Source organism: Puma concolor, chromosome C1 (assembly GCF_028749965.1).
Source record: "Puma concolor isolate L17-30 chromosome C1, mPumCon1.1.hap2, whole genome shotgun sequence".
Taxonomy (NCBI): domain Eukaryota; kingdom Metazoa; phylum Chordata; class Mammalia; order Carnivora; family Felidae; genus Puma; species Puma concolor.
In genome coordinates, this window is record NC_141674.1 from 149,632,641 (window position 1) to 149,656,625 (window position 23,985).

The 23,985-nt window shown below is 41.4% G+C and overlaps 1 protein-coding gene across 13 annotated transcripts in view; it reads left to right on the forward strand.

Moving 5' to 3' along the window:
* TANC1 (tetratricopeptide repeat, ankyrin repeat and coiled-coil containing 1) overlaps nucleotides 1-23,985 on the forward strand; it is a 242,412-nt gene that overhangs the window by 94,529 nt on the left and 123,898 nt on the right. For all 13 annotated transcript variants that reach the window (XM_086718668.1, XM_086718675.1, XM_086718667.1 and 10 more), the window contains one exon: nucleotides 15,121-15,321. In XM_086718668.1, coding sequence (XP_086574794.1) covers nucleotides 15,121-15,321 — 201 coding nt within the window. The remainder of the gene's footprint in view (nucleotides 1-15,120; nucleotides 15,322-23,985) is intronic.

Consider the following 23,985-nt stretch of genomic DNA (forward strand, 5'->3'; position numbering starts at 1 on the left):
AAGGCTTTTGTTTTAATTCTGTAAGTTCAGTGTTGAAAACTGACTGAGAGGTTACACATCATTATTTCAGGGAGGTCAGCTCTCTCTCTTTCCCTGCTTTGTGTGAGAGTTTTGATGCGCTAATCTGATTAAACCTTCTAAAGCTACATCCTTAGCTCTAAGATTGTTAAGATTAGAGGTTCTCGAGTTTTTCCCCCTTTATCCATTAAATGGTTTCCATGGTTATTGGACTTCGCAAACCGTACTTCAAATCCCTTGTGCTTTGTGGAAGCAGCGTCTCCAAGAAGAACAACGCTCTGCTGCTTTGGCTTCAGGAAACTTGGAGTTCTGTTTTAATGTAGCTACTAGCTCTCTGTGAACAAGTGTTTCACTTTTCTGAAGCTCTGTTTCCTTGCCTGTAAAATGAAGGTAATCGTCTGTCATATACTAATTGTAAAGGTCAGATGAAGCTGTGTTGTTTTGTTTTGTTTGTTTTAACTTCTGGCGCAGTAATATTGGTGATGTGGGGAATTTGTTTTGTTTTTAACCACATGGTATTCTTGGTTTGGGGGAAATGCCCATTAAGTGAGAAAATAAAATACACTCATATGAATATTTAAACTTATATCAGGAGTTTTTGATACTCAAGTGTTGTGAGGGAGGGGTGCAATACCTCTTTTTCTTCCTCAAATATATTAAAGAAACTAGGAAGTGAATCCCCTGGGAGAGGATATGGTGGCACTGATAAAAGTTGCTCTTTGAGTACTTATTATGTATCAGACAGTGTGCTAAATGCTTATAAACAGTTATGCCATATCATGGATGGGGTATTAAGTAGAGCTTAAAGAGCTGATTTAAGACTGTGCAGTTACTAAGTGGCAGAGCCAAGATTCGAACCCAGTTTGTCTCCAAAGGATGTGTTCTCTCTAGTATAGCAGCCAGGTTGCCTAAGTTCAGTTCCGTTTTAAAATCTGCAAAATGGAGGTAACAACAGTATCTGTCTTCTAGGGGTGTTGGTTTTTCTGATGATCCAGTGAGTTAAAGGGCTTAGAACAGTGCCTGGACCATAGTGAGCATTTTAGGCTTGCTCTTATTGTAATTGATGGTACTTTCTGTATCATTCTGGGTCTTTCCCCCCCCCCCCCCCACCCCTTAATCTCCTCCTTTAGCATTTAGTAAGTGGCAGCCTCTTGGATATTTTTGTTTCTTTGCCTGTGTGGCAGACACAGCCCTGGCCGTTTCATCTGGTGCAGATGGAGGAAAGCCGTGGTGATGGGCCTGGCCTTAGCAAAGTGCTGTGGGGGCAGTTGCTGTAAATAGTCTGAGATGGTATGTGCTGGCTAGGACAGGGAAGGGGGAAAGGATTTGAGCCCCAAACACAAGGACCCGCCACCAGAAGCCTCTTTATCTGCCAAGAGAAGATGTGTGTGCACTCAAAGGTGTAGTGCCTGCATGATTTGGTGTTCACCTTGCCTTTATAAGAGTGTGCTCTAGTATAATTGTCTAGTGCATTAATTGCCAAACGTGGCTGATTCACTGGAGGCATTTGTGAGTTAAATTTCCATCCTGCATATTGGATCACTCCTCAGTGGTGGGACCCGAGCATCTGTATTTGTAATTTTTTTAAGTTTATTTATTTATTTTGAGAGAGAGTGTGTGTGCACATGTGTGTGAGTGGGGAGGGGCAGAGAGAACCTCAAGCAGACTCCATGCTGTCAGCACAGAGCCCGACGTGGGGCCCGATCCCATGAATCATGAGATCATGACCTGAGCTGAAATCAAGAGTCAGATGCTTAATCGACTGAGCCACCCAGGTGCCCCTATAATGGCTTTTGAATGGTTAGCCAGGTTTGAGAGCCACTAGGATGCTGTTTGTTTCTGAGTCTGTGCAGGGCCACCCCCAGCCAGCCATGGCAGAAGTAAGTGTGTGTGTGTGTGTGTGTGTGTGTGTGTGTGTGTGTGTGTGTGTGTGTGTATGACTTTGAAAAGTCTTGGGAGGAGGAACTTCCCCATTATCTAATCAACCCCATTCTTGGCAGCCCTCTAAAGATGAATTGGAAATACAGGTCTACAAGCAGGTGAGTGATAAGGGTTCCATTCCAGAAATAACCAGGGACAGGATTTCATCAAATTAATTTGTTAGCTATATTTTATTTGGGTCTTGTGTTTATGTCGATGCCTCATCAATATTTGCTTATTCTCATGCTTCGAAGTTACATACACAGGAAGTAATAGCTATTGAATGTAATTTTGATATTTAATTTACATGCAGCTTAATGGAAGTTGTTAGAGGGCTGTGTTTCCCAGTGCAGTGCTCAGAGAATGAATGGAGTAACTCACATTCCATTTTATAGTCGAGAAATCATGATTAGAGTGGAATGTGAATATGGTTAGCTGTGGTGAGACAATATTGACATTGTTGCTAAGATATTGTACCAGACATGTCATTGAGGCTGCTTTTTTTCTGAAACTGAGTGATGCTCCCCCCCCCAACACCCCCCCTCACCTGCCCCAATTTGTGGTGCTGGTGGTGCTGGTGAAGCAGGAATATAGCAAATAAAATAACAGATGCAGAAAATGTCTTCTCATTCTCCCACTCCCTGCCCCACAGTACAGGCCTGAAAAGGATCTTGTTAAACAGCCACATGTACACAATTGATTTAGTCTGCTTTTTTCTAGGATGTGTGCTGAATTGGTTACATTGCATTTTTAACGTGTTTTTGTAGGGAAGAAACTTTCAGGGCTGCCTAGAAACTTGGAGGCATTTCCCCCCAAATGTTTATAGATCCCATTTTCCTTGTAAGGAGTTGAAATGAGATAAATGGTGGCAGCTCCCTCTTCTCCTTCCTTTCTCTTGTAACAAGGCCTGTTGGCAGGAGTATTGCTGATGGGCCTGCCAGGGTTTGGATTTGAGTAGTCAGTGAGGGGGTGGTGTGCTGGTTATGGTATTGTTCTAAAAGTCTTTTTCCCTCCACTTACTTTTCCACCCCCAAAATGTCATCGTGTCCAATATGACAGAATGTTCCTGGTGATTATCATTCAGGGAAACATGACTTGCTAAATTATCTGTGGATGACAGTCAGAATTTCTTAAGCACTGAAAAGCATTCCATGCTTGGTACACACCTTGGTTAGGAGATCCATGGTGTACCCAGAAGCAGGCCAGTGTAAAGCCATGATGCAGAACTCTGTGGGTCAGACTGCCTGGGTTCAAATCCACATGTAGCACTTACAGGCTGTGGGGCCCTAGGCAGCTCACTTAGTAGGCTCCCTAAGCAATAGTTTTCTCAGTTATAGCCCAGGAGCAATGCCACCAAATGGAATAGGATGAATAAATAAGCTAACGTGTATACAGTGCTTAGCAAGATGTCTGGTACACAAAGTAAGGCCTTTACTGCTAACTTAATCACCCTCATTATTATTAGGACAGTTACATTTGATGAACATGTATATCTAGTTAGAGCAGAGAACTCTCTGTAAATCCTGATGTGTTACTTGGGTACTTCCTGCAATGTGAAATTCCAGGGTAAGTGAGCTCCAGCAGTCATAGTGGGGCTAAGCGTGTAATTGAGATGGAGAATAGCTTGAGGAGTTGGATATTCAATGGGTAGCTGCAGTCCTCAGGGCTGCCTCCTTGCAGTTCCAAGGCACCATTCACATAGATGTGAGACATGCAGCACAGTGATCCTACTGTCATTCTTCCTCACATCACACTCAAGATCTACAGAAAAAGTGGAGTTTTCTATGTTATAAGAAGTCATATTCAGGATATTGTTTTTGAGAAAGTTTAATGTTGAGAGAAGTTTGGTTGGAGATTGGAGGTTGTAAGCAGAGAAATCAGAGTGTAGACAGAGCTGGGGCAGTGAGGTTCTATTAAGTACTTTGAAGTATATAGAACAAGGAACTGGATCTTGGACTGCACAATGACCATAGAATACAGCCAGAACAGACCTTCCCTGTGAGATCAACCAATAAGGAAGACTTTTTGATGTCTGTAAGACCTGGGGAAAAGAGGACCATAGACAGTTTAAGCTACATGGACAAGGGCAAGTCTGAGCCAGGTGGTTGAGTAGGCATAGTTGGAGGTACATGGATAAGGGAAAAGTGAGTCTCTGTTCCTGGGGAAGGGTATTCATAAGAGCAATAACTTGGCAGGTATCCAGCAGAGGCTTACTGGGAAACCTCCAGAAGTAGAAAGAGATAGGTACAAATTTATGTTTCAAATAAATGTTTGATGGAAAATAAATTGTTTTCTTTTTCTTTTTTTAAACAATCTTTTTTAATGTTTATTCTTGAGAGACAGGGGGAGACACAGAATCTGAAGCAGGCTCCACAGACTCCAAGCTGTCAGTCAGCACAGAGCCTGATGTGGGGCTCGAACCCGCAGACCGTGAGATCATAACCTGGGCCGAAGTCAGACAGTCAATTGACTGAGCCACCAAGTGTGTTTTCTTATAAAACATTCTCATTATAAAAATGTCAGAAGATATGTCAAACGAAAAATGTAAAAGGGAAAAACCATTGCTGCTTCCACCCCCTTAAGAATAACCATCAACATTTTATCAAACCTTCTTCTGGCTTTTGGTTGTGCATATTCTTTTCCCATTGGTATACAGCATACACAAAATTGTGTATACTGGCTTAAATGTTGCTCCCTTTGTTTTTTTTTTAAAAAGTTGATCATATGGTAAACTCAAATCTTTCTTTTTCATAATTTCAGTTCCTTGGCAATGAAAATGGTTGTTGTGGTGTTCTGCACTCCTCTGCTTGTTTAGGAAATGGTGGGGCGGTGGTGTGGGAGAGGTTTCTCTGCCCAGTGTCACAACCATGCAAAAAATGTTAGCCATTGTTAGCAAGTTCTGGCACAGGGCATTATTGTTTTAAGAGGTTGCCAGATAAGGTAAGAAATTGTTTCTGCACTAAGGGGTGAAGGATATGGTTCAAAAACCACATTTCCTGAATGAGTAGGGACTGGAAGCAGAAGAGGGAGACAGCTGAATGAGGTGTTTGGAGGCTGGGCTTGGGCTAGAATTTATTGCCTTTTTTTCTTTTCTTTTCTTTTCTTTTCTTTTCTTTTCTTTTCTTTTCTTTTCTTTTTTTTCTTTTCTTTTCTTTTCTTTTGTCTTGTCTTTTTGTTTTGTTTTGTTTTAATGATAATGTCCTCAGTATTGAGTAGTTAATTTTGGTTCTTAAGTAACTTTTTTTCTCAAGAAGGATAAATGGGCTGGGAATTTTCTGAGCCTTTGAGTTTCTGATGATTTTTTTTTTTTTCTGGTTGATACTGTACTTAATGGAAAACTTGGTATAGTTTTATAAGGTTTGGTCTTGCTATTCCCTCCCTCAAATTCTGTGGGTGTTGCTTTTGACTTCTGTTTTTTTGGTATTGGTTGGAGAGGAGAAGTGTTGTGGGTTGAATTCTGTCCCTGCCAAAAGATGTTGAGGTTCTAACCCTCAATACCTGTGAAGGTGACCTTATTTGGAAGTAGGGTCTTTGTAGACATAATTGAGGTAAAATGAGATTGTACAGGGCTAGGGTAGGCCCTAATTTACTGTGACTGTCCTTAGAAGAAAAGAAGCACAGACATAGGGGAGGAGGCCATGTGATGACACAGGCAGAGACTGATGTGTCTACAAGCTAAAGATAACAAGCAACACCGGAAACCAAGAAAGGCTTGGACTAGATTCTCCCCTGGAGCGTTCAGAGAGAGCCTGGCTCTGCCCAACACCCTTAAATTGTAGACTTGAAGCCTTCAATTTCTGTTGTTTAAGCTACCCAGTTTATGGTACTCTGTTACAGCAGCCTGAGAAACTAAGATAAGCAGTCTGAGGGGAGTTCTGGTTCCTTTGAAAGTCTTTGTGGTTTTGTAGCCCATTAAACTTTTTTTTTTTTTTTTACTTTTTCCTTTTCTTTCTTTCTTTCTTTCTTTCTTTCTTTCTTTCTTTCTTTCTTTCTTTCTTTCTTTCTTTCTTTCTTTCTTTCCTTCCTTCTTTCTTTCTTTCTTTCTTTCTTTCTTTCTTTCTTTCTTTCTTTCTTTCTTTCTTTCTTTCTCCTTCCTTCCTTCCTTCCTTCCTTCCTTCCTTCCTTCCTTCCTTCCTTCCTTCCTTTCCTTCTTTCTTTCTTTCTCTTCCCTATATCCTTACCTGGATGTTTGTGATAAAGAAAAAATTATCAGCTTAGTTTTGCCAAGATGAGTCAAGGTGCAGTCCCTTCAGGGAAACAGCCTGGGGTATGGTGGGTTCTTTTTATCTGCATACTTTAATTCAGAAAAGATTTTTTTTTAATGTTTGTTTATTTTTGAGAGAGAAAGAGAGCGTGTGTGTGTGTGTGTGTGTGTGTGTGTGTGTGTGTGCACACAAGCAGGGGAGGGGCGGAGAGAGAGGGGGACAGAGGATTTGAAGCCGTCTCTGTGCTGACAGCAGAAAGCCCTATGCAGGGCTTGAACTCAAGAACTATGAAATCATGACCTGAGCCAAAGTCGGATGCTTAATTGACTGAGCCTGCCAGGTACCCTGTTGGGTTTGTTTTCTTTTTTTCTAAAGTGTATTTATTTATTTTGAGAAATAGAAAGAAAGAACACATGAGCAGAGAGGGGCAGAGAGAGGGAGAGAGAAGCCCAAGCAGGTTCTGTACAAGCAGCATGAAACCCCCTGTAGGGCTCGAACCCACAAACTGTGAGCTCATGAGCTGAGCTGAAATTAAGAGTCGGATGCTTAACTCACTGAGCCACCCAGGTGCCCCAAGATTTGTTTGTTTTTAGTTTTTAAAATATCATGTCCTCATTTCATCTCAAAAACACCTTTTTTTTTTCATATCTATAATCTTTACTCACATCATTAAAATGTTTGCCCTTCTCCTCTGATTCTGGGGAGACTTCCTCAAGCTTGTTCTTTATCACCGAGTGGATTTTCTATAGTGTTAATTTTATTCTTTATGCCTGAAATGTGGATCGAAATCTGGTTACTGCTTTTTAAATTTCCTTGCTTGTCTTCCCTTATTTTTAGTGTGAATCTAGTGTATAGATAAAATAATCAAAATAACACAGCATATGAAGGGTATAGAGGCCATATTATCCTGTATTCTACTGAGGGTGCCATGCAATTCACTGAATTTTTTTTCTCCGTCTTTTTTTTTTTTTTTTTTTTTTGAGTCTTCAGGAAGATACTCTTTTCCTTTCTCTCATAAGCTATATGTTTGCTCATTCTTCCATCATTTATTATTTTGGGGATGTTTGTAGGGGAGGCTTTTCATCAAAGAGAAAAGGTATAGTCAGCCCTGTTTTTTTTTTGTTGTTGTTGTTTATTTTGATTTGTTTGTTTTGTTTTTGAGAAAGAGAGAGACATAGAGTACGAGCTGGGGAGGGGCAGAGAGAGACACACACAGAATCCGAAGCAGGCTCCAGGCTCTGAGCTGTCAGCACAGAGCCCGACGCAGGGCTCAAACTCATGAACGGTGAGATCATGACCTGAGCCAAAGTCAGACTCCTAACCAACGGAGCCACCCGGGTGCCCCTAGTCAGCCCTGTTTTACCTACATGGATTGATCTGTTGGTTCCTGTTGGTAGGTGTGGGGGAAAGACAGGAGCAGATGCCCAGGAAAGGGCCTGGATAGCTCTCTGACCTGGTGGGCTAAGTGTGCTTAGGCCCCTGGTTGTTTCAATAACAACAAAAGATGCCCTGTTACTATCCTTACATTATTGGAAGTTCTTTCCTTTTCTGACACTCCCTTATCTTTCCATATGCTTTTTGCATTTATGAGGTTGCCTCTTACTTTGTAGTTACAAGTATTTTATCAGGGTCTTGGGAGATGTTTTAAGTGAAACAGGAATTACCACCTTAGCCTACCATCACCCCACCCCCTATACTATGGGCTGTCCTCCCTCTTCCTTGTACTTCCATAGTCCTTGGTCCTGCCTGTTTCATTCCTAGCCCTTTCAGCCTCTGCTTCCTCCCCATCCCCTCTACCCCCCTGCCAAGCCTGTCTCTCTTCCTCCCCTCTTCCTGGCAGACCTCTGGATTATCCTGTGTGTGCTGCAACCACAGGTGTGCCCACACTCCACCACCAGCAGCAGAGACGCCCAGGACCTGGAAGGGAGCCGGAGTGCATGGTGGGCAGAAAAGAAATGAAACGTGCCTACACAGAGCCCATCGATGACGGGAGAACGTGTGTTCTGTGCTACCGAGAATCCGACCTTCTTCAGAGCAGGGTCCTGTACTGCGTCCACTTCAGTCAGTAGAACATAAGCTCCTCTAGCGGTCAGCCCCAAACACGGTCACTTTGGATGATCTTTGTGGAACAGATCTTCATTTCATCCACTTGCCAGGTCAGGCCATGGTGGGTGGCCCATTTAGACTTAAGATCTTCATGTCCATACAAGGCTCAATCCTAGGGGATGCAAATATAAAATATTTACAGGAAACATAGGCACATAAAATGTAAACCATATAAAAGTATACACCTCTCATCCATGCTCCCAACTGGTCATTTCCCTTTCCCAGAGTCAGCCACTGCTGCTGGTTCCTGTGTGTCCTTCTAGAGACCCCACACATGTACAACTGTGTATGTTTACACAGATTTATATACATAAGTTTATAGTGTATATACAGATGTGTATACAGATAGGCACACATATACACATACACACACACACACTCAAGGAATGTACATTGTGTTATAATTATCTGTATGGTGTTCTCCAATTTCTTTCCCTTTTCATCTCTCCCACCTCTGTCTTGGAATAGGAGCATAAACATTTTGGATCTCTTTGACCACCTTCCTGCCTCAGTGGTTCTCAGTCCTGGCTGCACCTGAGAATCAGTTGGGGGAGAACTGTCAGTGCCTGAACCATACCCCAGACCAGTTACAACAGCCTCGCTGGGGAGGGCTCAGGTTTCCCTGTGTGCAGGGATTGGGCACTACAGCTTTAGTCGTGTGCAGGAGCAGCAGGCCCAGTGGACTCAGGGACCCGAGTACTGAGTGTACCTGACAAGGAAATACAGAATAACGGATTCCATGTAGATTGAGGATGAATCCTACCAGGCTGCTCTGACCACAGCCGGCCCACTGCTTTCTTCTTCCTCTGGGCCGGATAGAGTGGCCACATTCTTGGTTCGATGAGGCGAGAATGACACTCAGCACATCCACCCTGGGCAGAGAGAGCAGGGCCCAATGCTGCAAGAGTTAAATGAATTTACAGTGCAAAGGGAAAGGAGAAGAAACTATTTAAGGTGCTTGGTTACTAAACATCTAACTCAGATCCACTTTGCTTGCATGGTGACAGCATAAGGTGTGACTGACTGAAAGAAAATTAATGATCTGAGCCCGGGTGCCTCCCAAATGGAATGGTCCAGGAGTGCTGTGGAGCTAATTAACCAGCCTGCATGAAAAGTGAAAATAGATGAGGGAACAGGTTTCTTTTCACAGTGGCCTGGTACTGTGCATAGACCTACATATACTATTTTTGGCATTCCCTATTAAGTATTCAAAATGATGTAATGTTGAAAGGCATAGCTCAGTACCCTTTTTTCAGGGTACTGGAATGGATTCTGGATTGGACTGCCTGGATTCAGAGTCAGCCCTGCCATTGGTCGGTGTCCTTGGACAAGATGCTGGGTACTTTCTGTGTGGTAGATTCCTTGTCAGAGGAGTATTAAAAACAACACCCACTTCATGAGGTCGTTGTGAGGATATGAGATAATGGGTATAAAGTGTCTCCAACGAACCCTGTCCTAACACATAGTACGTCAAAGAAGGCACTTACTGTGTTGAAATACACCCCTCTAGGGCTTGGGGGTAGGAATTTTTCTGAGGTCTTGTATTCTTTAAGCTTAGAAACTCTTGCCTGGTGGACCTGCCTTAAAGGAGAATTTTGACAATAAGAGAGGAAATGCCAGTCTCTTTCCTCATCGTCTGTGTCAGGGTAAAGTATGTCTGGTTCTGTAACCACTGAGTATTGAGAATAAAACTGTGAGGATAGTATTTACTGATCTCCATGTAGAATCTGCTTCGTGGATTTTTGAAGACAAAAGGATAAACTTGTCCTGTTGACCAGGTTTTTCTGTACTGGGGAGTGGGGGTGGAAGTTAGCTGCTTTGTTGCCTCCTAACAGTATTGTTTTGAGTCTTAGTCACGACTCTGTGAATAATGTTCTGGAAAATTGCTTTCTTGGATACATTTATCTTGACTCTCTTTTTGAAAATGTACATTAACAATCAGTAGCTTTGGCTGGTTACTTGGGGAGATCCTATAAGACATAAAACGGTTTAAAATGCTTTCGGTTGCAGAGGGAGCCTTCCAAAGGCTCCCAAAATGATACTTGGATCTTGTGGGAGGAAATCTTCCAATTTTCTAGGTTTCTGTAAATATATATGAGTTATGTGGTTATAAAACCTTATGATGGAAAATATGTTTAAGAAACATTAATGCACTCCCAGGCGGGGACTGCACAAAAGATGCCCTAACACATTTAATGCCCTAGTTAAATGTACTGCACAAGTCCCGTTTTCTGGAACTGGATAAACAGAACATTCTTTCTTTCTATTCTGAGCTTCCATCCTCCCCCCTCCACCTGACCCTCCCCACCCCCCCACCTAGTGATTTCAATGGCACAATAAATGGAAATCTTATTTCCTGCATCTGCAGACCTATTTACCTGAATGTCTGAGCTCACCCTTGCCTTTCTCAGGTCTGCTCTTTCTGAAATGCGATTTTGCTTTCATCTCCCTGGCTTCTTTGCCCTCGTTTTTTAAGCCTTCTCTAATCCTGCACTCCATTTACTTTAATCTGTAATGTTGGACATTGCCATTCTGCATAGACACCTTTAAACATTCATCATCTCCCAGATTTGCATTTTCTTCCATTATGAACTTAAATCCCTTTTCACAGTCTATAACAGTAGAAAAAAAATTTAAAATAAAGAAGTGTTATCAAAAGCCATTTCTGCCAATTTAAAATGCCTTATTGGATGGCTTTATCCCCTTTGATAATTCCATTATCTTGGCAAACTATGACTGGGACTTATAGTTCCTTTGTGTTATACATATGTGCATATGTACATATTTAGTTATATGTATTACAAATAGGAAGAACCTTATGCCCCCATGCCATTTATGGTCTTTTATTTTTTGAATTCAAAGAAGTGGTGATTTTAAAAGAAAAGTATGTGTGGGTTTGTGGTGTGTGTGTGTGTGTGTGTGTGTGTGTGTATGTGCATGTGCGTGTGTGTGCACGTGTGTGCATGCGTGTGCTGGAGGCTGTATGTGACCTGCAAAGCCTAAACTTTAAAAGCAAAACTGTGCTGACCCTTTATAGACTTGTTACTTAAAAATGTGTCTGTTTTGGGTACCTCCATTTTTTTTTTCAAAGTACAGGTCTTTTTTTTTTTGTTTGTTTATTTTTGAGAGAGAGACCAAGCAAGAGCAGGCGAAGGACAGAGAGAGAGGGAGACAAAATCCAAAGCAGACTCCAGGCTCTGAGCTGTCAGCACAGAGCCCAACACGGGGCTCAAACTCACAAATTGTGAGATCATGACCTGAACCGAAGTCAGGTGCTCAGCCGACTGAGCCATCTAGGCACCCCTCAGACGTGTGGGGTAGTGTGTTAGAGCCTGAGCTGGCCAGTTTTAGGAATTGGGAGAGAAGGTCATTCTAGGTGTTTGACCCCTGCTCGTCAATTTCAACCCCTATGTCCCATTGTTTCCTGTCTGTGAAACAATGTGATTGAACTAGATACTCTCCGAGATTAAAAGCATGGCGGGGTGGATGCATGTATCTGTGGTGTATGAATGTTTCATGGGAAACACCTGCCAGTGGAACAGGAGGGGACCTGATAGATCATTGGTGGTTGATAACATGGTCATCCTACCTAGCCTGGCATTTCTGGAGTAGCAGGAATGGTGATCAAAGTGTATCTTATCACTTAATTGAGGTAGGAATAAAATAGGTCACAGTTCACAGGACACCAACTATTTGGAGCTAAAGGAAATGTGTCCACAGTGCTGGTTATTGCAGTGAAATGTTTTTAATTCTTCCTAAAACCTCTTTAAGCATCTGCTGTGGAATGTTAAATCAACCAGAGAATTTCTGGTGTCCTGTTGCCAGAACCAGTATTGTATAATTCTTGTGGATACCCTTAGGAGATTTTCACTTTCTGCCCCTGGCGTCGTCTGCATCCTTGTGATGCTCTTGAGATTTACTTTGACCTGAACCCCTTTGCCTACATGTAGTTAAAGCACCAGGCTCCGGAATGCTGCCTCCAGCTTCTAAGCTGCTGAATCACCCCACTTGTTTCATGCTGCCTGTTCATACATAAAATTTCTCTCCCTGCTTTGTGCCTTTCTAATAAAAGGAAACTGGAAGTTAGGGGTCTTTGTGTCTGAGGGACAAACCAACAGAAAATGTTTGGGAATGATAATATAGTAAGATGTTCAAGTAATCCTGAAATAGAAACCCTTCCTTCCCGAGCCCCATCTCCGAGTCCCTTTTTATTGCAGACCAGATAAAATCAGAGTGTCAGAGTGCAGCTGCTCAGAAGGCTGAAGGTCCTCATGGTTACAGCCTGCTTTGGAAACTCATCCCCACCATACTTGCAGTTAATGAAAATATTTGCTTTGCTTGATATAAACAAAGTTTATGGGCACATTTTATAATTAGGAAACCCTTTAATTTTCTTTTATCCTTAACTCCCCCCTTTTGTTTGTATCATTGGAGAATATGAAGTATTTAAGAAAATAAACCCTTTCTCAGTAAGGAGCTTATTTTTTATTTCTGGTATTGTTAGAATAGATGTCTTTCTCCCTAATATTATGTCCCCATCCAAATTAAGGGACTTGAAGTCTGGTTTGGGTTTTGTTTTGTTTTGTTTATTGTAAAGGTTAGAAATATTTCTGTATGAGTAGGGAAGACCATACTTTGTCACAGTGCCTACTCCTATCAGGCCAGTCTAGACATTGGACTACCAGCTTGGTGATTGGGAGGGTGTAAGGGCCAGCCACAGGGCAATGAAGCTCTTTTCAAACCACATGGACAACCTCTTCAAGGTCCCCTGCACATCCTGTGCATGTACCCCTTGGGGCTGTGGCCTCAGCGCTTTCCAAGTTCTACATCTCCTAGTTTCGTTGCCAGATAGCCAGGAGTCAGGTGACCAGGCACCATTCTTGTAGGCACAGCACTTGCTTGCATTCCCTAGATGAGACCAATGTGGTGGTGGGGACTGGTCATAAGCACCAGATATAGGACTGGAGAAAACAGCTCTCTTTTCCTCTATCTTCTCAAATCTCCTTAGTCGGGGAGGCACTTAGCCCCAATGGGCACTGGCATTGCAGTATACCCCCAGCTCTGCCTTAAGATCTCTTTCATTGACAGATAGTCAAAGGAGAGGCACCTGGGAAACTTCATGTCCTGGCTCAAGACCTCAAGGACAGGTGGTTTCAGAAAGATTTCTGGCTTTATCCACAGTGGTGTAAGAGTAGCTCCTGGGTCCTGGGAATTGGTGGTATCTCATGGTACACATCATAAAGCAGGGTGAGCGAGGGTTATAGGAGGACCAGAGTGGGTGACTTCGCTGTTCACATAGATTTAGGATGTAAAGATTTCCACTAATTCCTTCTTGCTTCCTTCCCTCAGGGACAGAACATTTATGTGAATGCTCCTTTTTTTGAAAATTCTGGTGAAGGTTTCCTGGTAATTGTTTTCTTCTTCAAATACCAGTCGCTTGGGAAACTCAAGATTTATCACTAAATGTCCAAGTTTGTTAAAATCCTTCAAGCATAGCTGGCCCAGGTGTGACTAAAATTACCTTTCTGAGGTTGCCAACTTATCCATTGTGGGACCCACGGCTTTTCTGTTCACAGATATACTGGTTTTGAGCTGCCTTTGAGGATCAAGCATGAGCTTGTCTGCCAGTTTTAACCCCCACCCCCCAAACTCCCAGTGTGTGGAGGGGGTGACTACATATTTCACCGTGCCTCCTAACATGAAAAACAAGCACAGCGATGCAATTTGAACTTGATGGTTTGGATCACATCCCTTTTGAGTCTTGCGCACAAATATCTACACAAGTTGAGTTCTGATTCAAGTCCAGGCCTTGAGTTTTCAGAGTCAGGAAGGCCCATCCTGACTGAGTTTTCAGAGTCAGTAAGGACCATTTGGGTAGTATTTATCAGAGAGACTAGTTTGCTTATGGAAAACTTTCTATATCTTTCCAGTTCTGTATATAAATTAGAGCTTGTAGATGTTTTAATCATCAGGGTAATGATTTACCTTCCCTCTTTACCTGTCCTCAGTTGCTTCATAGTACACACTAGAGGGGGGGGAGTAATGGGTAGGGGAAGAACAATAAGAGGAGAGCTTGTTATCGGAATACTTGAGGACCAGCTGTATCTTTTTCAGAGAGGCTAATCCTCACCACCATACTCCCTTCCTTTTGTACTCTCTATACTGTAATTGCATCCTCTGTATTTTGTTGTTGGATCTGCTTACCCTAGAATATCTGATTTCATAATAGTAAGCTTGTTTATTCTTAAGCTGAATACCAAGAAGAACCAGCTTCATCAGTAAGCCATATTTCTAGTCTCATGACTAAGGGTTGGGCTGGTCGAATTGAAGGAGGGTGGACCCTGTGCCATGGGGAGTATGGAGTGGATCTAATGAGAGAAGAGAGATAGTGCTGGGGAGGAATGTTGAAGTAGAGAGACCCTCTCTCTCTACTTTTATTGGAGAGAAGTGAAGTCGGAGTTCTGGAATGAATCTGGGTGTTCGAATCTACTCTAAGATACTTGGGTAAGACCAATAACCTCCCTCCCCTACTTCAGCTGAAATCTGAAATCACAGCTTCTTGTGAATCATTCATACTTGGTCTTAATCTAAACTGAGATTGGTGGCTTTCTGGACCCATTGTTAGGAGCGAAACTGGGCCAGTTGATATGGTCCAGAATGGTGTATGAGGCAGAGTTCATTGATACTTGAGTGGTGAAACTTGAATTTTCTCTCACATAGAAAAAGTTATAAGAGTGGTAGAAGAAAAGAAAACATTAAAAAACAACATACGTAGGTGACATATGAGAATTATATTCTAAGGATGTAGTTCTTAGGAATTAATCTACCTGTAATGGATGACCTAATTTATGGTTTTTTCTCTTCACTCCAGGAGGTGACTTTGGTCCAGAGAATTCTCCCCCAGTCCTGCCCCCTGGCCATGGTGGTGACTTGTCTGTGAGCAGCATTCCTGTGGCAGAAGACACCTACAGGGTGAGCTTGGCCAAAGGTGTCTCAATGTCTCTGCCTTCATCACCTCTGCTGCCTCGACAGTCTCATTCGGTGCAATCAAGATCAAATAAAAAATCCCCAGGTAAGTAAGCAACAAAATAGCACCCTAACTGTCTTCGTTATATATGTAAGGCATGTATTGAGATTAAGCAAAACTAGTGCTTGTAAGAAATTTCCTGGGAGGTTTTTTCTTTGTTACAGTAACTTCTGGAAGAAGAAAATCTCTAAAAAACAAAGTTTTGATTTGAATTTAGACTAATTTCTTTAGTTTAGCCTATATACAAACTATTTTGATAGCTTAGGTTAAACTTTTACCAAGATTCAGGATCTTGTTATCAGTATTAATGTTAATCAGTCATTGGTCTTGTTTTCTTGGTGGTGAATTAGGAAATGCTATAATCTAAACTCATTGTGGTGCATTTAAAGATTTTGGATTTTGGCAAGTGTAATCTGACAGCAGTCCATTTATTACTGCCAAGTGTTATATACTAATATACTTTCCTTGATTACATCACTCAGCATTTGAGTAGATATACAATTTGTGAAAATTCAGATTTGTAAAGGGGTGGGAACAAGGGTCTCATGGATTACTTGTTTAAAGTATTTTGGCTTCCTTCATCATTACCAACTTTTTGCACTTAACATTACCAATGGAAACACAAACATTAGTTAACTTTGAGAGGTTACGAATCAGACGTGAGGAAAGCCTTTCCAGAATGCTGATACTCGCAATCATGAAAGTTCTTTGATCTTCTTTTATGTTTGCTGAGCATTTGTTTTCTGAGGGTAGGATAGTTTGGGGTCTTTACTGATCAATCATATGCCAGTGAAAGGATTCTTCTCATTTATCCATGAATGTGTTTGGGATTGGTCTACATTGTGTCCTGGGCCTATAAAATTGGTATCTGTTTTTCTGGTTTCCTAAATGTTTGTATTATTTGAGATGTGATAGGCATGGTTTCTGAATCATTTAGTGGATATTTTCAGTTTGTGTGGTGACAAAATTAAGAGGACAAACCTTGACACTTTGAATGTTAGAAATGATGCTATGAATTGGTAAGTGTCCAAAATCTTTTATTGTCCGAGAGCTTTCTTATTTTGGACAACATTGTTTACAATCCAGTCATTAGCTGGAACTTGGAAACCTTTTTGGTATGAAGCAATTTCCTGTGCCAAGGAATTTGACCTGTTTATCAGTATTTGGGGAAATTCCTGGAATGTCCTTCTTTCTCTTTGCCTTTCCCTACGACTGTATCTCTGTCAGATTTCTCTTCTTCTTTCAAATCCTGGTTCCCACACTGCCTTTCTTGCTGGTTACCCCATTGGAATGACTATGCAAATTGTACATAGCGTTATACTTTTTTCTGTATCAGCCACGTCATTTGCCCTTTTTCCTTGAATCAGTGTGTTCATGTGCATCCTGTGTCTGGTGGGCATGCACAGGCACAATGTCTTCTTTAAGTATACCTCATCTATAAAAAACAGATAATAGAATTCTGAATCTATCTGGATTCCTAAGGGAATAGTACTTGCAAGTGCCAAGTGCAGAGATACGACCTTTAGGAGAATTTGCCCTCCTATATAGCCTGTGCTGCTGCAAAGGAATTGATGCTTCTTGGGCCTTAGGCCTGGTGAATGCCTAAGAGACTAGGGAATATGCATTTCAGATAGGATTTTATTATTAACAAATTAAAGGTTTATTTTAGTGGAACTTCAATCTTCTTTTTAATTTTTCTTAATTTGATTTCTTTCCAGTTCTATGGAGATACACTTGACCCATAACACTGTTTCAGTGTATAACATAGTGATTTTGTATATGCATGTGTATATTACAAAATGATTACATTAAGGTTAATTAACACATCTATCACCTCATATAGTTATAATTTGTTTATTTTATGAGGTTTTAGTGGGATGTTAGGTAGCAATGAATGGCATGGCAAGCATGGGAAGTATGGTTATCCAGAAGTGTCTCAGAGTCTATAGGCTCACTGGCCAGAAATCCCTGACGAGCCCTGGTCTCCTGTGTCCTGACCAAATTTGATATCCTTAGTGTTGAGAAAATATCCTATAGTTTGTTTCTTCTCCATGGGAATAAAATTTATTTCTGCTAAACTCTGTGCAAGGCCTTATGAATAGAAGAGAGTAGTTTTGCAACATTCAGCTTTTTAATGGATTGAAGAAAATACTCTCCATTTAGATGCTTTGAGTCCAAATTTAATACACTAAGCAGATTCTCCTCTAACGGAGCCATGCTTGTGCGTTGCCTAAATTTGTGCAGCAAATTAGTGTCTCACAGTGATAATTTGGCTTCATTATCTTGGCAATTTTAATTCAAAAGGGAAGCTAAGGGCAGAGATGCTTGCTTAAAAATGGCGTGACTCAGAGTACATCAGACAATAAACAATGTTTTTCTACAGTGTCTAACACAGGCAGGTTTCTGTTCAAGCCATATTGTTAGAAAAGTACCCAGAGACCTACTGTTCTACCTGCCTGTAAAATAAGTTGACATATGGTTGTGAACGTGCACTGGATTTAAAAATAGCCTTCTATTTAAAAAGCTAGCACTGTTGCTAATGATACAGTAAATACATTGTGTGTGCCATACCCCTAAGTATTGAGGCCTGCACTAGTGGGCTATGCTTCAGAATCTTGTCATCTTTCAGACCTAGCTCTGAAATTACCTTGATGACTTCTGTTCTCATTTTTAAGATAAGACCCTCTCTCCCTCTTAAGAAGGTACATAAAAAAAAAAAAAAAAAAAAAAAAAAAAAGAAAGAAAGAGAAAGAAAGAAAAAGGAAGGAAGGAAAGAAGGAAGGAAAGAAAACCTAAACCTGTTTTACTTGTTTGGATAGAAACTCTTTACTAATTGATGCTAATCAAGAAACTGTCAGGGACTGAAACTATTTTGGCAAAGGTCAAATACTATAAACCCCTGTAATAGGCACTCAGCATAGCCTGTATTAATGAAAGTTTGTATTTTAATACAATAGGTGATTAGCTCCTGGGCCTTGGGAACTCTGGGCCAGAGAGTTTCATTAACCTTGCAATAATGTGACCCTGCATTTTTCATTGTTGAGTTTCTTACATTCCACTTATATTGCTAGTTAATATTATTTACTCTCCTACTACCTTGCTCCATATATTTATATTTTTTCTATTATTTAGTCTGAAGCTGCAGTTTTTGAGTATTGTTGCAATTTTTTTTTTTTTTTTTCCTGAATGATAACTACATTGTGGCTAAAGAAAACAAGGACCAGTATCCCTTATAGTCTTGTGGTGGTTACAAGCCTTTTTGGACTAAGAAGTCATTAATATTTGTAATGTATCCTTTTGTCTTCCAGAGAAGAGCAAAGCCCATTTCCCGTGGTTTATTTATTAGTAATATCATTAGTTACTTTATAGTTGGATTATATTTCCCAGATCACTTTGGGCCCATTATGAAACACTCAAAAGGTAGGGCATGAAAGAGAAGCAAGCTTTTAAAATACTGTGATGGGGGTACAGCAGCAGATGGTGGAAAGTGGGTGATCTTGCTTTTTTCATCCTCACTTATACGGGGAGACTGGATGGTGCTGGCTGTTTGCACCTGTGCCGCTTCCGGTTCTAGTTCTGTCTCCGTTGACAGAGCTGATGTAGCAATTGTGAAAATCCTTCTGGCTGTCTGTTTCTTTAAGGGAGAAACCTCAAAGCTGACAGCCTGTAAAGTGGAAGTCATTCTACCCTTTGATTCTTGGACCGTAAGTTAATTCTCTGCCAAGGCCCTCACCCTCTAAGAGTGTTTCTTGTAGAAAATTTGGAGATCCCAGGATAGAAACAGAACTACTCTTAGCGTTTTTATTTAAAAAATTATTTTTACCTATTCCATCTAGACCTGAAACCACACTCGTGCTGCTTTTTTTCGCTTAATATTATATCATGAACAATTTCCAATTTGCTTGAAGAACTTGAGATTTAATGTCTGTTGTTTCAATATCCCATGATTGATTAAAAAATTTTTTTATGCTTTATTTAATGTTTTATTTATTGAGAGACACAGAAAGAGAGAGACAGAGAGAGTGGGGTGGGGGAGGAGCAGAGAGAGAGGGATTCACAGAATCTGAAGCAGGCTCCAGGCTCTGAGCTGTCAGCACTGAAAGCCCAATGCAGGGCTCGAACCCATGAACCACGAGATCATAACGTGAGCCAAAGTTGGGGATGCTCAACCGACTAAGCCACCCATGCGCCCCTCTATGATTGATTTTTAACTAATTTCCAGTTGTTGGATATTTGTTATTTTTTCAGGCTTATTTATTTATTTACTTTGTTACTGTGGGTTTTTTTTTTTTTTTTTTAAGTTTATTTATTTTTGAGAGAGAGCAGGGGAGGGGCAGAGAGAGGGAGAGACAGACTCCCAAGCAGGCTCCCCAGTGCAGGGCTTGAACTCACAAACCGTGAGATCATGACCTGAGCCGAGATCAAGAGTCAGACACTTAACTGACTGAGCCACTGAAGTGCCCCCAGGTCTTTTTAAATTGTAGCATAAGCCCAGACATTTTGCTTTGTTCTTGCTGTCAAATGCCTATGAATTCAAAATTATTAATTGCGGTAAAATACACATAACAGAACTTACCATTGTAACCATTTTTTAATGTACAGTCCGATAGTGTTAAGTACATTCACATTGTTGTGCAACCGGTCTCTAAAACTCCTAATGTGAATGTTTTGTCCAGTAATTTTTATACATATCCAATCTCGTAAGAGTGGCAAGTTCCCAGAAGTGGAATTATTGAACAAAATGGACTGCATTTTTAAGAATCTCGATACATACTGCCCAGTCACTTTCCAGAAAAGCTGTATTGATTTCACATTCCCTCCAGAATTCTTTGAGAGGCAGCTTTTTGAAGTTAATGTCTTCTGGGAACTGTCTTAGATGGATACTGCTGGTGAGGTGCTTTGTCCAGGCTAGCTGTGGACTAGTCAGAATTAGTTAGAAGGGGCTGAGAGAAGCCCTCCTGTCACCTTCCTCTTTTGAACTCCCCTCTGTTGGCACCTCTCAGGAAATTCTCACTTTCTTTTCCTTCCACGATACTGTGTCAGGGGAATTATCACAGCTGAGTCAGATCAAGTTCATGGTCAGAAAAACATAAAGCTGGCTTCCAGTTTTAGCTACAGCCACACTCTGTTATGTGGGGAAGATGATAGACATGTTAGAGTTGGAGAGGTCGCCAGGCCACCTGTGCAAGGCCTCTTTGCAGATATGGAAGGGATGGAAGGTATAGAGCTTGCCCCAATGGGCAAGTTATTGATAGAGTTTTGGCCTGAGCCCAGGTCCCCTGCTCTGTCCCCAGTACGTTCTCCTAGTCCACTCTGCATTGTTCTGCCTGTACATTGTTGACACATGAGCTGTAAATGACGTGCTTTGCGTTCTGGTTGTATGCACACAGGGAGGCCATAAGCTTATGTGTCCACATGCATCTGTGACAGGAAATGCACAGTCCCAGTACAAGCCTGCTTGTAGAACCAGCGAGTGCTAGGCCCTGCTTTCACCTAAGTGGCCAGGGCCACATTCAGTGCTCTGACTTTCATCAAGGACAGTTCCTCCTGCTGTGTGAATAGGAAAACATTCTTTGTTTCCTCCTGGAGACTTGCTATTAGATAGCCTCCTCCTAGAAGTAGGTGGCTGCCTGTGCCTCACTGCCACACCCAGCTGTGACCCAGACACACACTTTCTGTTGTTCGGTGTTTACACATAGAACTCATGTGCATGCCTTTGCTCCCCTGTGTGAAGCTGCGGACCTTTTTGTGTGCCATTGACTAACCCACCCTTGATCCTGGTTTGTCCGTACCTTGGACTCACCCCAGAGTTTTAAAGACTGCTGATGCCTGAATTCTACCTTCAGAGATTCTGATATAATGCATATGAGGTATGGCCTGGACATTGGGATTTAAGATTTAAAAAGAAAAAGCTTCCCACATGATTCTAATTAATATGTAGCAAAGTTTGAGAACCATTGATAAGGAATTAGATGAGATAATCACATATTCTTTTTTAATGAAGGTAAATACACAGGTATCTTTATTTTCTAAATTTTAGAAATCATATTTGAGGAGGGAAATACATTACAAAAATGTACTAAAGATACAGTAAATCTTGGTTTCCTCATGCCCCCAGAAAGACAACTTCTTCTGACACTTGGTTGAATGTCTTTCCTGCCCTGTTGTGTGCCACTAAATGACAGTGATGTATTTGCCCATTTGCCTGAGCACTGGACATGTGAGAAGCTCCTAGTTTTCCACTAAATAACGAACAGTGGAAGAACATTCTCGTATATTAGTATTTAAAGGCCATCTCTGATATTTTCATTGCATAGACTTTGAAAGTGGGATTACTGGGTGAAAATGTAATGAATGTTGAGAGTGCCTTATTCTATACTTGTCATTTGTACTCTCTGGTGTGTGTGTGTGGTGGGGGGGGATTTTTGTGGCATTTGCCCTCTGTTCTACTTGGGTGATAGGTATTTCTTATCAAATCATCACAGCTTTCTTGCTGTTTGTTTTAAGACCATCAGTCATGTATGTCACTAAAACATTTTCTCAGATGATCATTTTCCATTTAATTAGGTTTATAGTGTTTTATGACCCACTAAAGTGTTTTTTGTTCTCTCAGTTCAAATTTACATACTTTTCCATTGTGATTTATCCCGTTGCATTTTAAAACACAGCTTTATTGTGATGTATCACATACCCTATAATTCACCCATTTAAGGTTTACAGTTCAACATTTTTAGCATTTTCACAGGGTTGTGCAGCCATTGCCACAATCTAATTTTAGAACCTTTTTATCTGCCTTAAAAAAAAAAAAAAAAAAAACATTTGCATTAGCAATTACTCCACATTCCTCCCTACTTCCCTCCCCCTCTTCCTAATCCACCATCCTGCAGCCCTAAGCAAACAGTAATCTGCTTTCTATCTCTGTGAATCACCCTTCCTGGACATTTCATATAAATGGAATCTTGTAACATGTGGGCTCCATGACCGACTTCTTTCATAGAACAGTGTTCTTTGTCATGTTGTATGTAGTATGTATCCGTACTTTGTTCCATTTTATTACCTAATATTTTGTGGTATGTGTGTGCCACATTTAAAAATCCATTCTTCAGCATATGGACATTTGGGTTTCCACTTTTTGGCTCTTACGAATAATGCTGTTGTGAACATTTGTGTATACATTTTTGTGGGTATGTAGCTTTTCATTTCTTGGGTATACACCTAGGAGTAGAATTGCTGGATCATACGACAACTGTATATGTAACATTTTTAAAAAAAAATTTTTTTTTTTAACGTTTATTTATTTTTTTGGGACAGAGAGAGACAGAGCATGAACGGGGGAGGGGCAGAGAGAGACGGAGACACAGAGCTCCAGGCTCTGAGCCATCAGCCCAGAGCCCGACGCGGGGCTCGAACTCACGGACTGCGAGATCGTGACCTGGCTGAAGTCGGCCGCTTAACCGACTGCGCCACCCAGGTGCCCCTGTATATGTAACATTTGAAAGTACTACCAAAATATTTTCCAAAGTGACTGCACCGTTGTGCATTCCCACCAGCAGAGTGTGAGATTTCCAGTTTCTCTACATTGTTGCCAACACTTGTCATTGTCTGTCTTTTTTATTATAGCCATCCTAGTGCATGTGAGCTGGTGTGTCACCATAGTTTTATTACTAAGTTGTAAGAATTCTTTTTTTATTCTAATTACAAGTTCTGTAGTATGCAACTTTTCTTCCATTCTTCAGGTTGTCTTTTTCACTTTCTTGATACCGTTGTTTCAGGTGCAAGTTTTTTTTTTTTTTTTTTTAAATTTTTTTTTTTTCAACATTTATTTATTTTTGGGACAGAGAGAGACAGAGCATGAACGGGGGAGGGGCAGAGAGAGAGGGAGACACAGAATCCGAAACAGGCTCCAGGCTCTGAGCCATCAGCCCAGAGCCTGACGCGGGGCTCGAACTCACGGACCGCGAGATCGTGACCTGGCTGAAGTCGGACGCTTAACCGACTGCGCCACCCAGGCGCCCCCAAGTGCAAGTTTTTAATTTTGATGTAATCCAGTTCATTTTGTTGCTGTCCTTTTGATGCTCTAAGAAACCATTGCCTAATCCAAAGTCACACAGGTTTATGCCTATATTTTCTCCTAAGAGAGAAAAGGGATCAAGATCCCTTTTGAGTTAATTTTTTTATGTTTATTTTTGAGAGAGAGTGTGCACATGTGAGAAGGTGACAGAGAGAGGGAGACAGAGAATCCCAAGTGGGCTTCATGCTGACAGCAAAGAACCCTGTGTGGGGCTCGAACTCGGGAACTGTGAGATCATGACCTAAGCCAAAGTTGGATGCTCAAATGACTGAGCCACCCAGGTGCCCCGATTTTTGAGTTAATTAAAAAAATACTTTTAATGTTCATTTTTGAGAGAGAAAGAGAGGCAGAGCATAAGCAGGGAAGGGACAGAGAGAGAGAGAGGGAGACACAGAATCTGAAGCAGGTTCTGAAGCAGCAGAATCTGAGCTGTCAGCACAGAGCCGGATGCAGGGCTCGAACTTGGGAACTGCAAGATCATGACCTTAGCTGAAGTCGGATGCTCAACCGACTGAGCCACCCGGGACACCCTTGAGTTAATTTTATGCATGATGTGAGGTAGGGGCCAACTTCATTCTTTTACATGTAGTTATCCAATTGTCTCAGCACTGTTTACTGAAATGGTGAGTGGCCTTGAC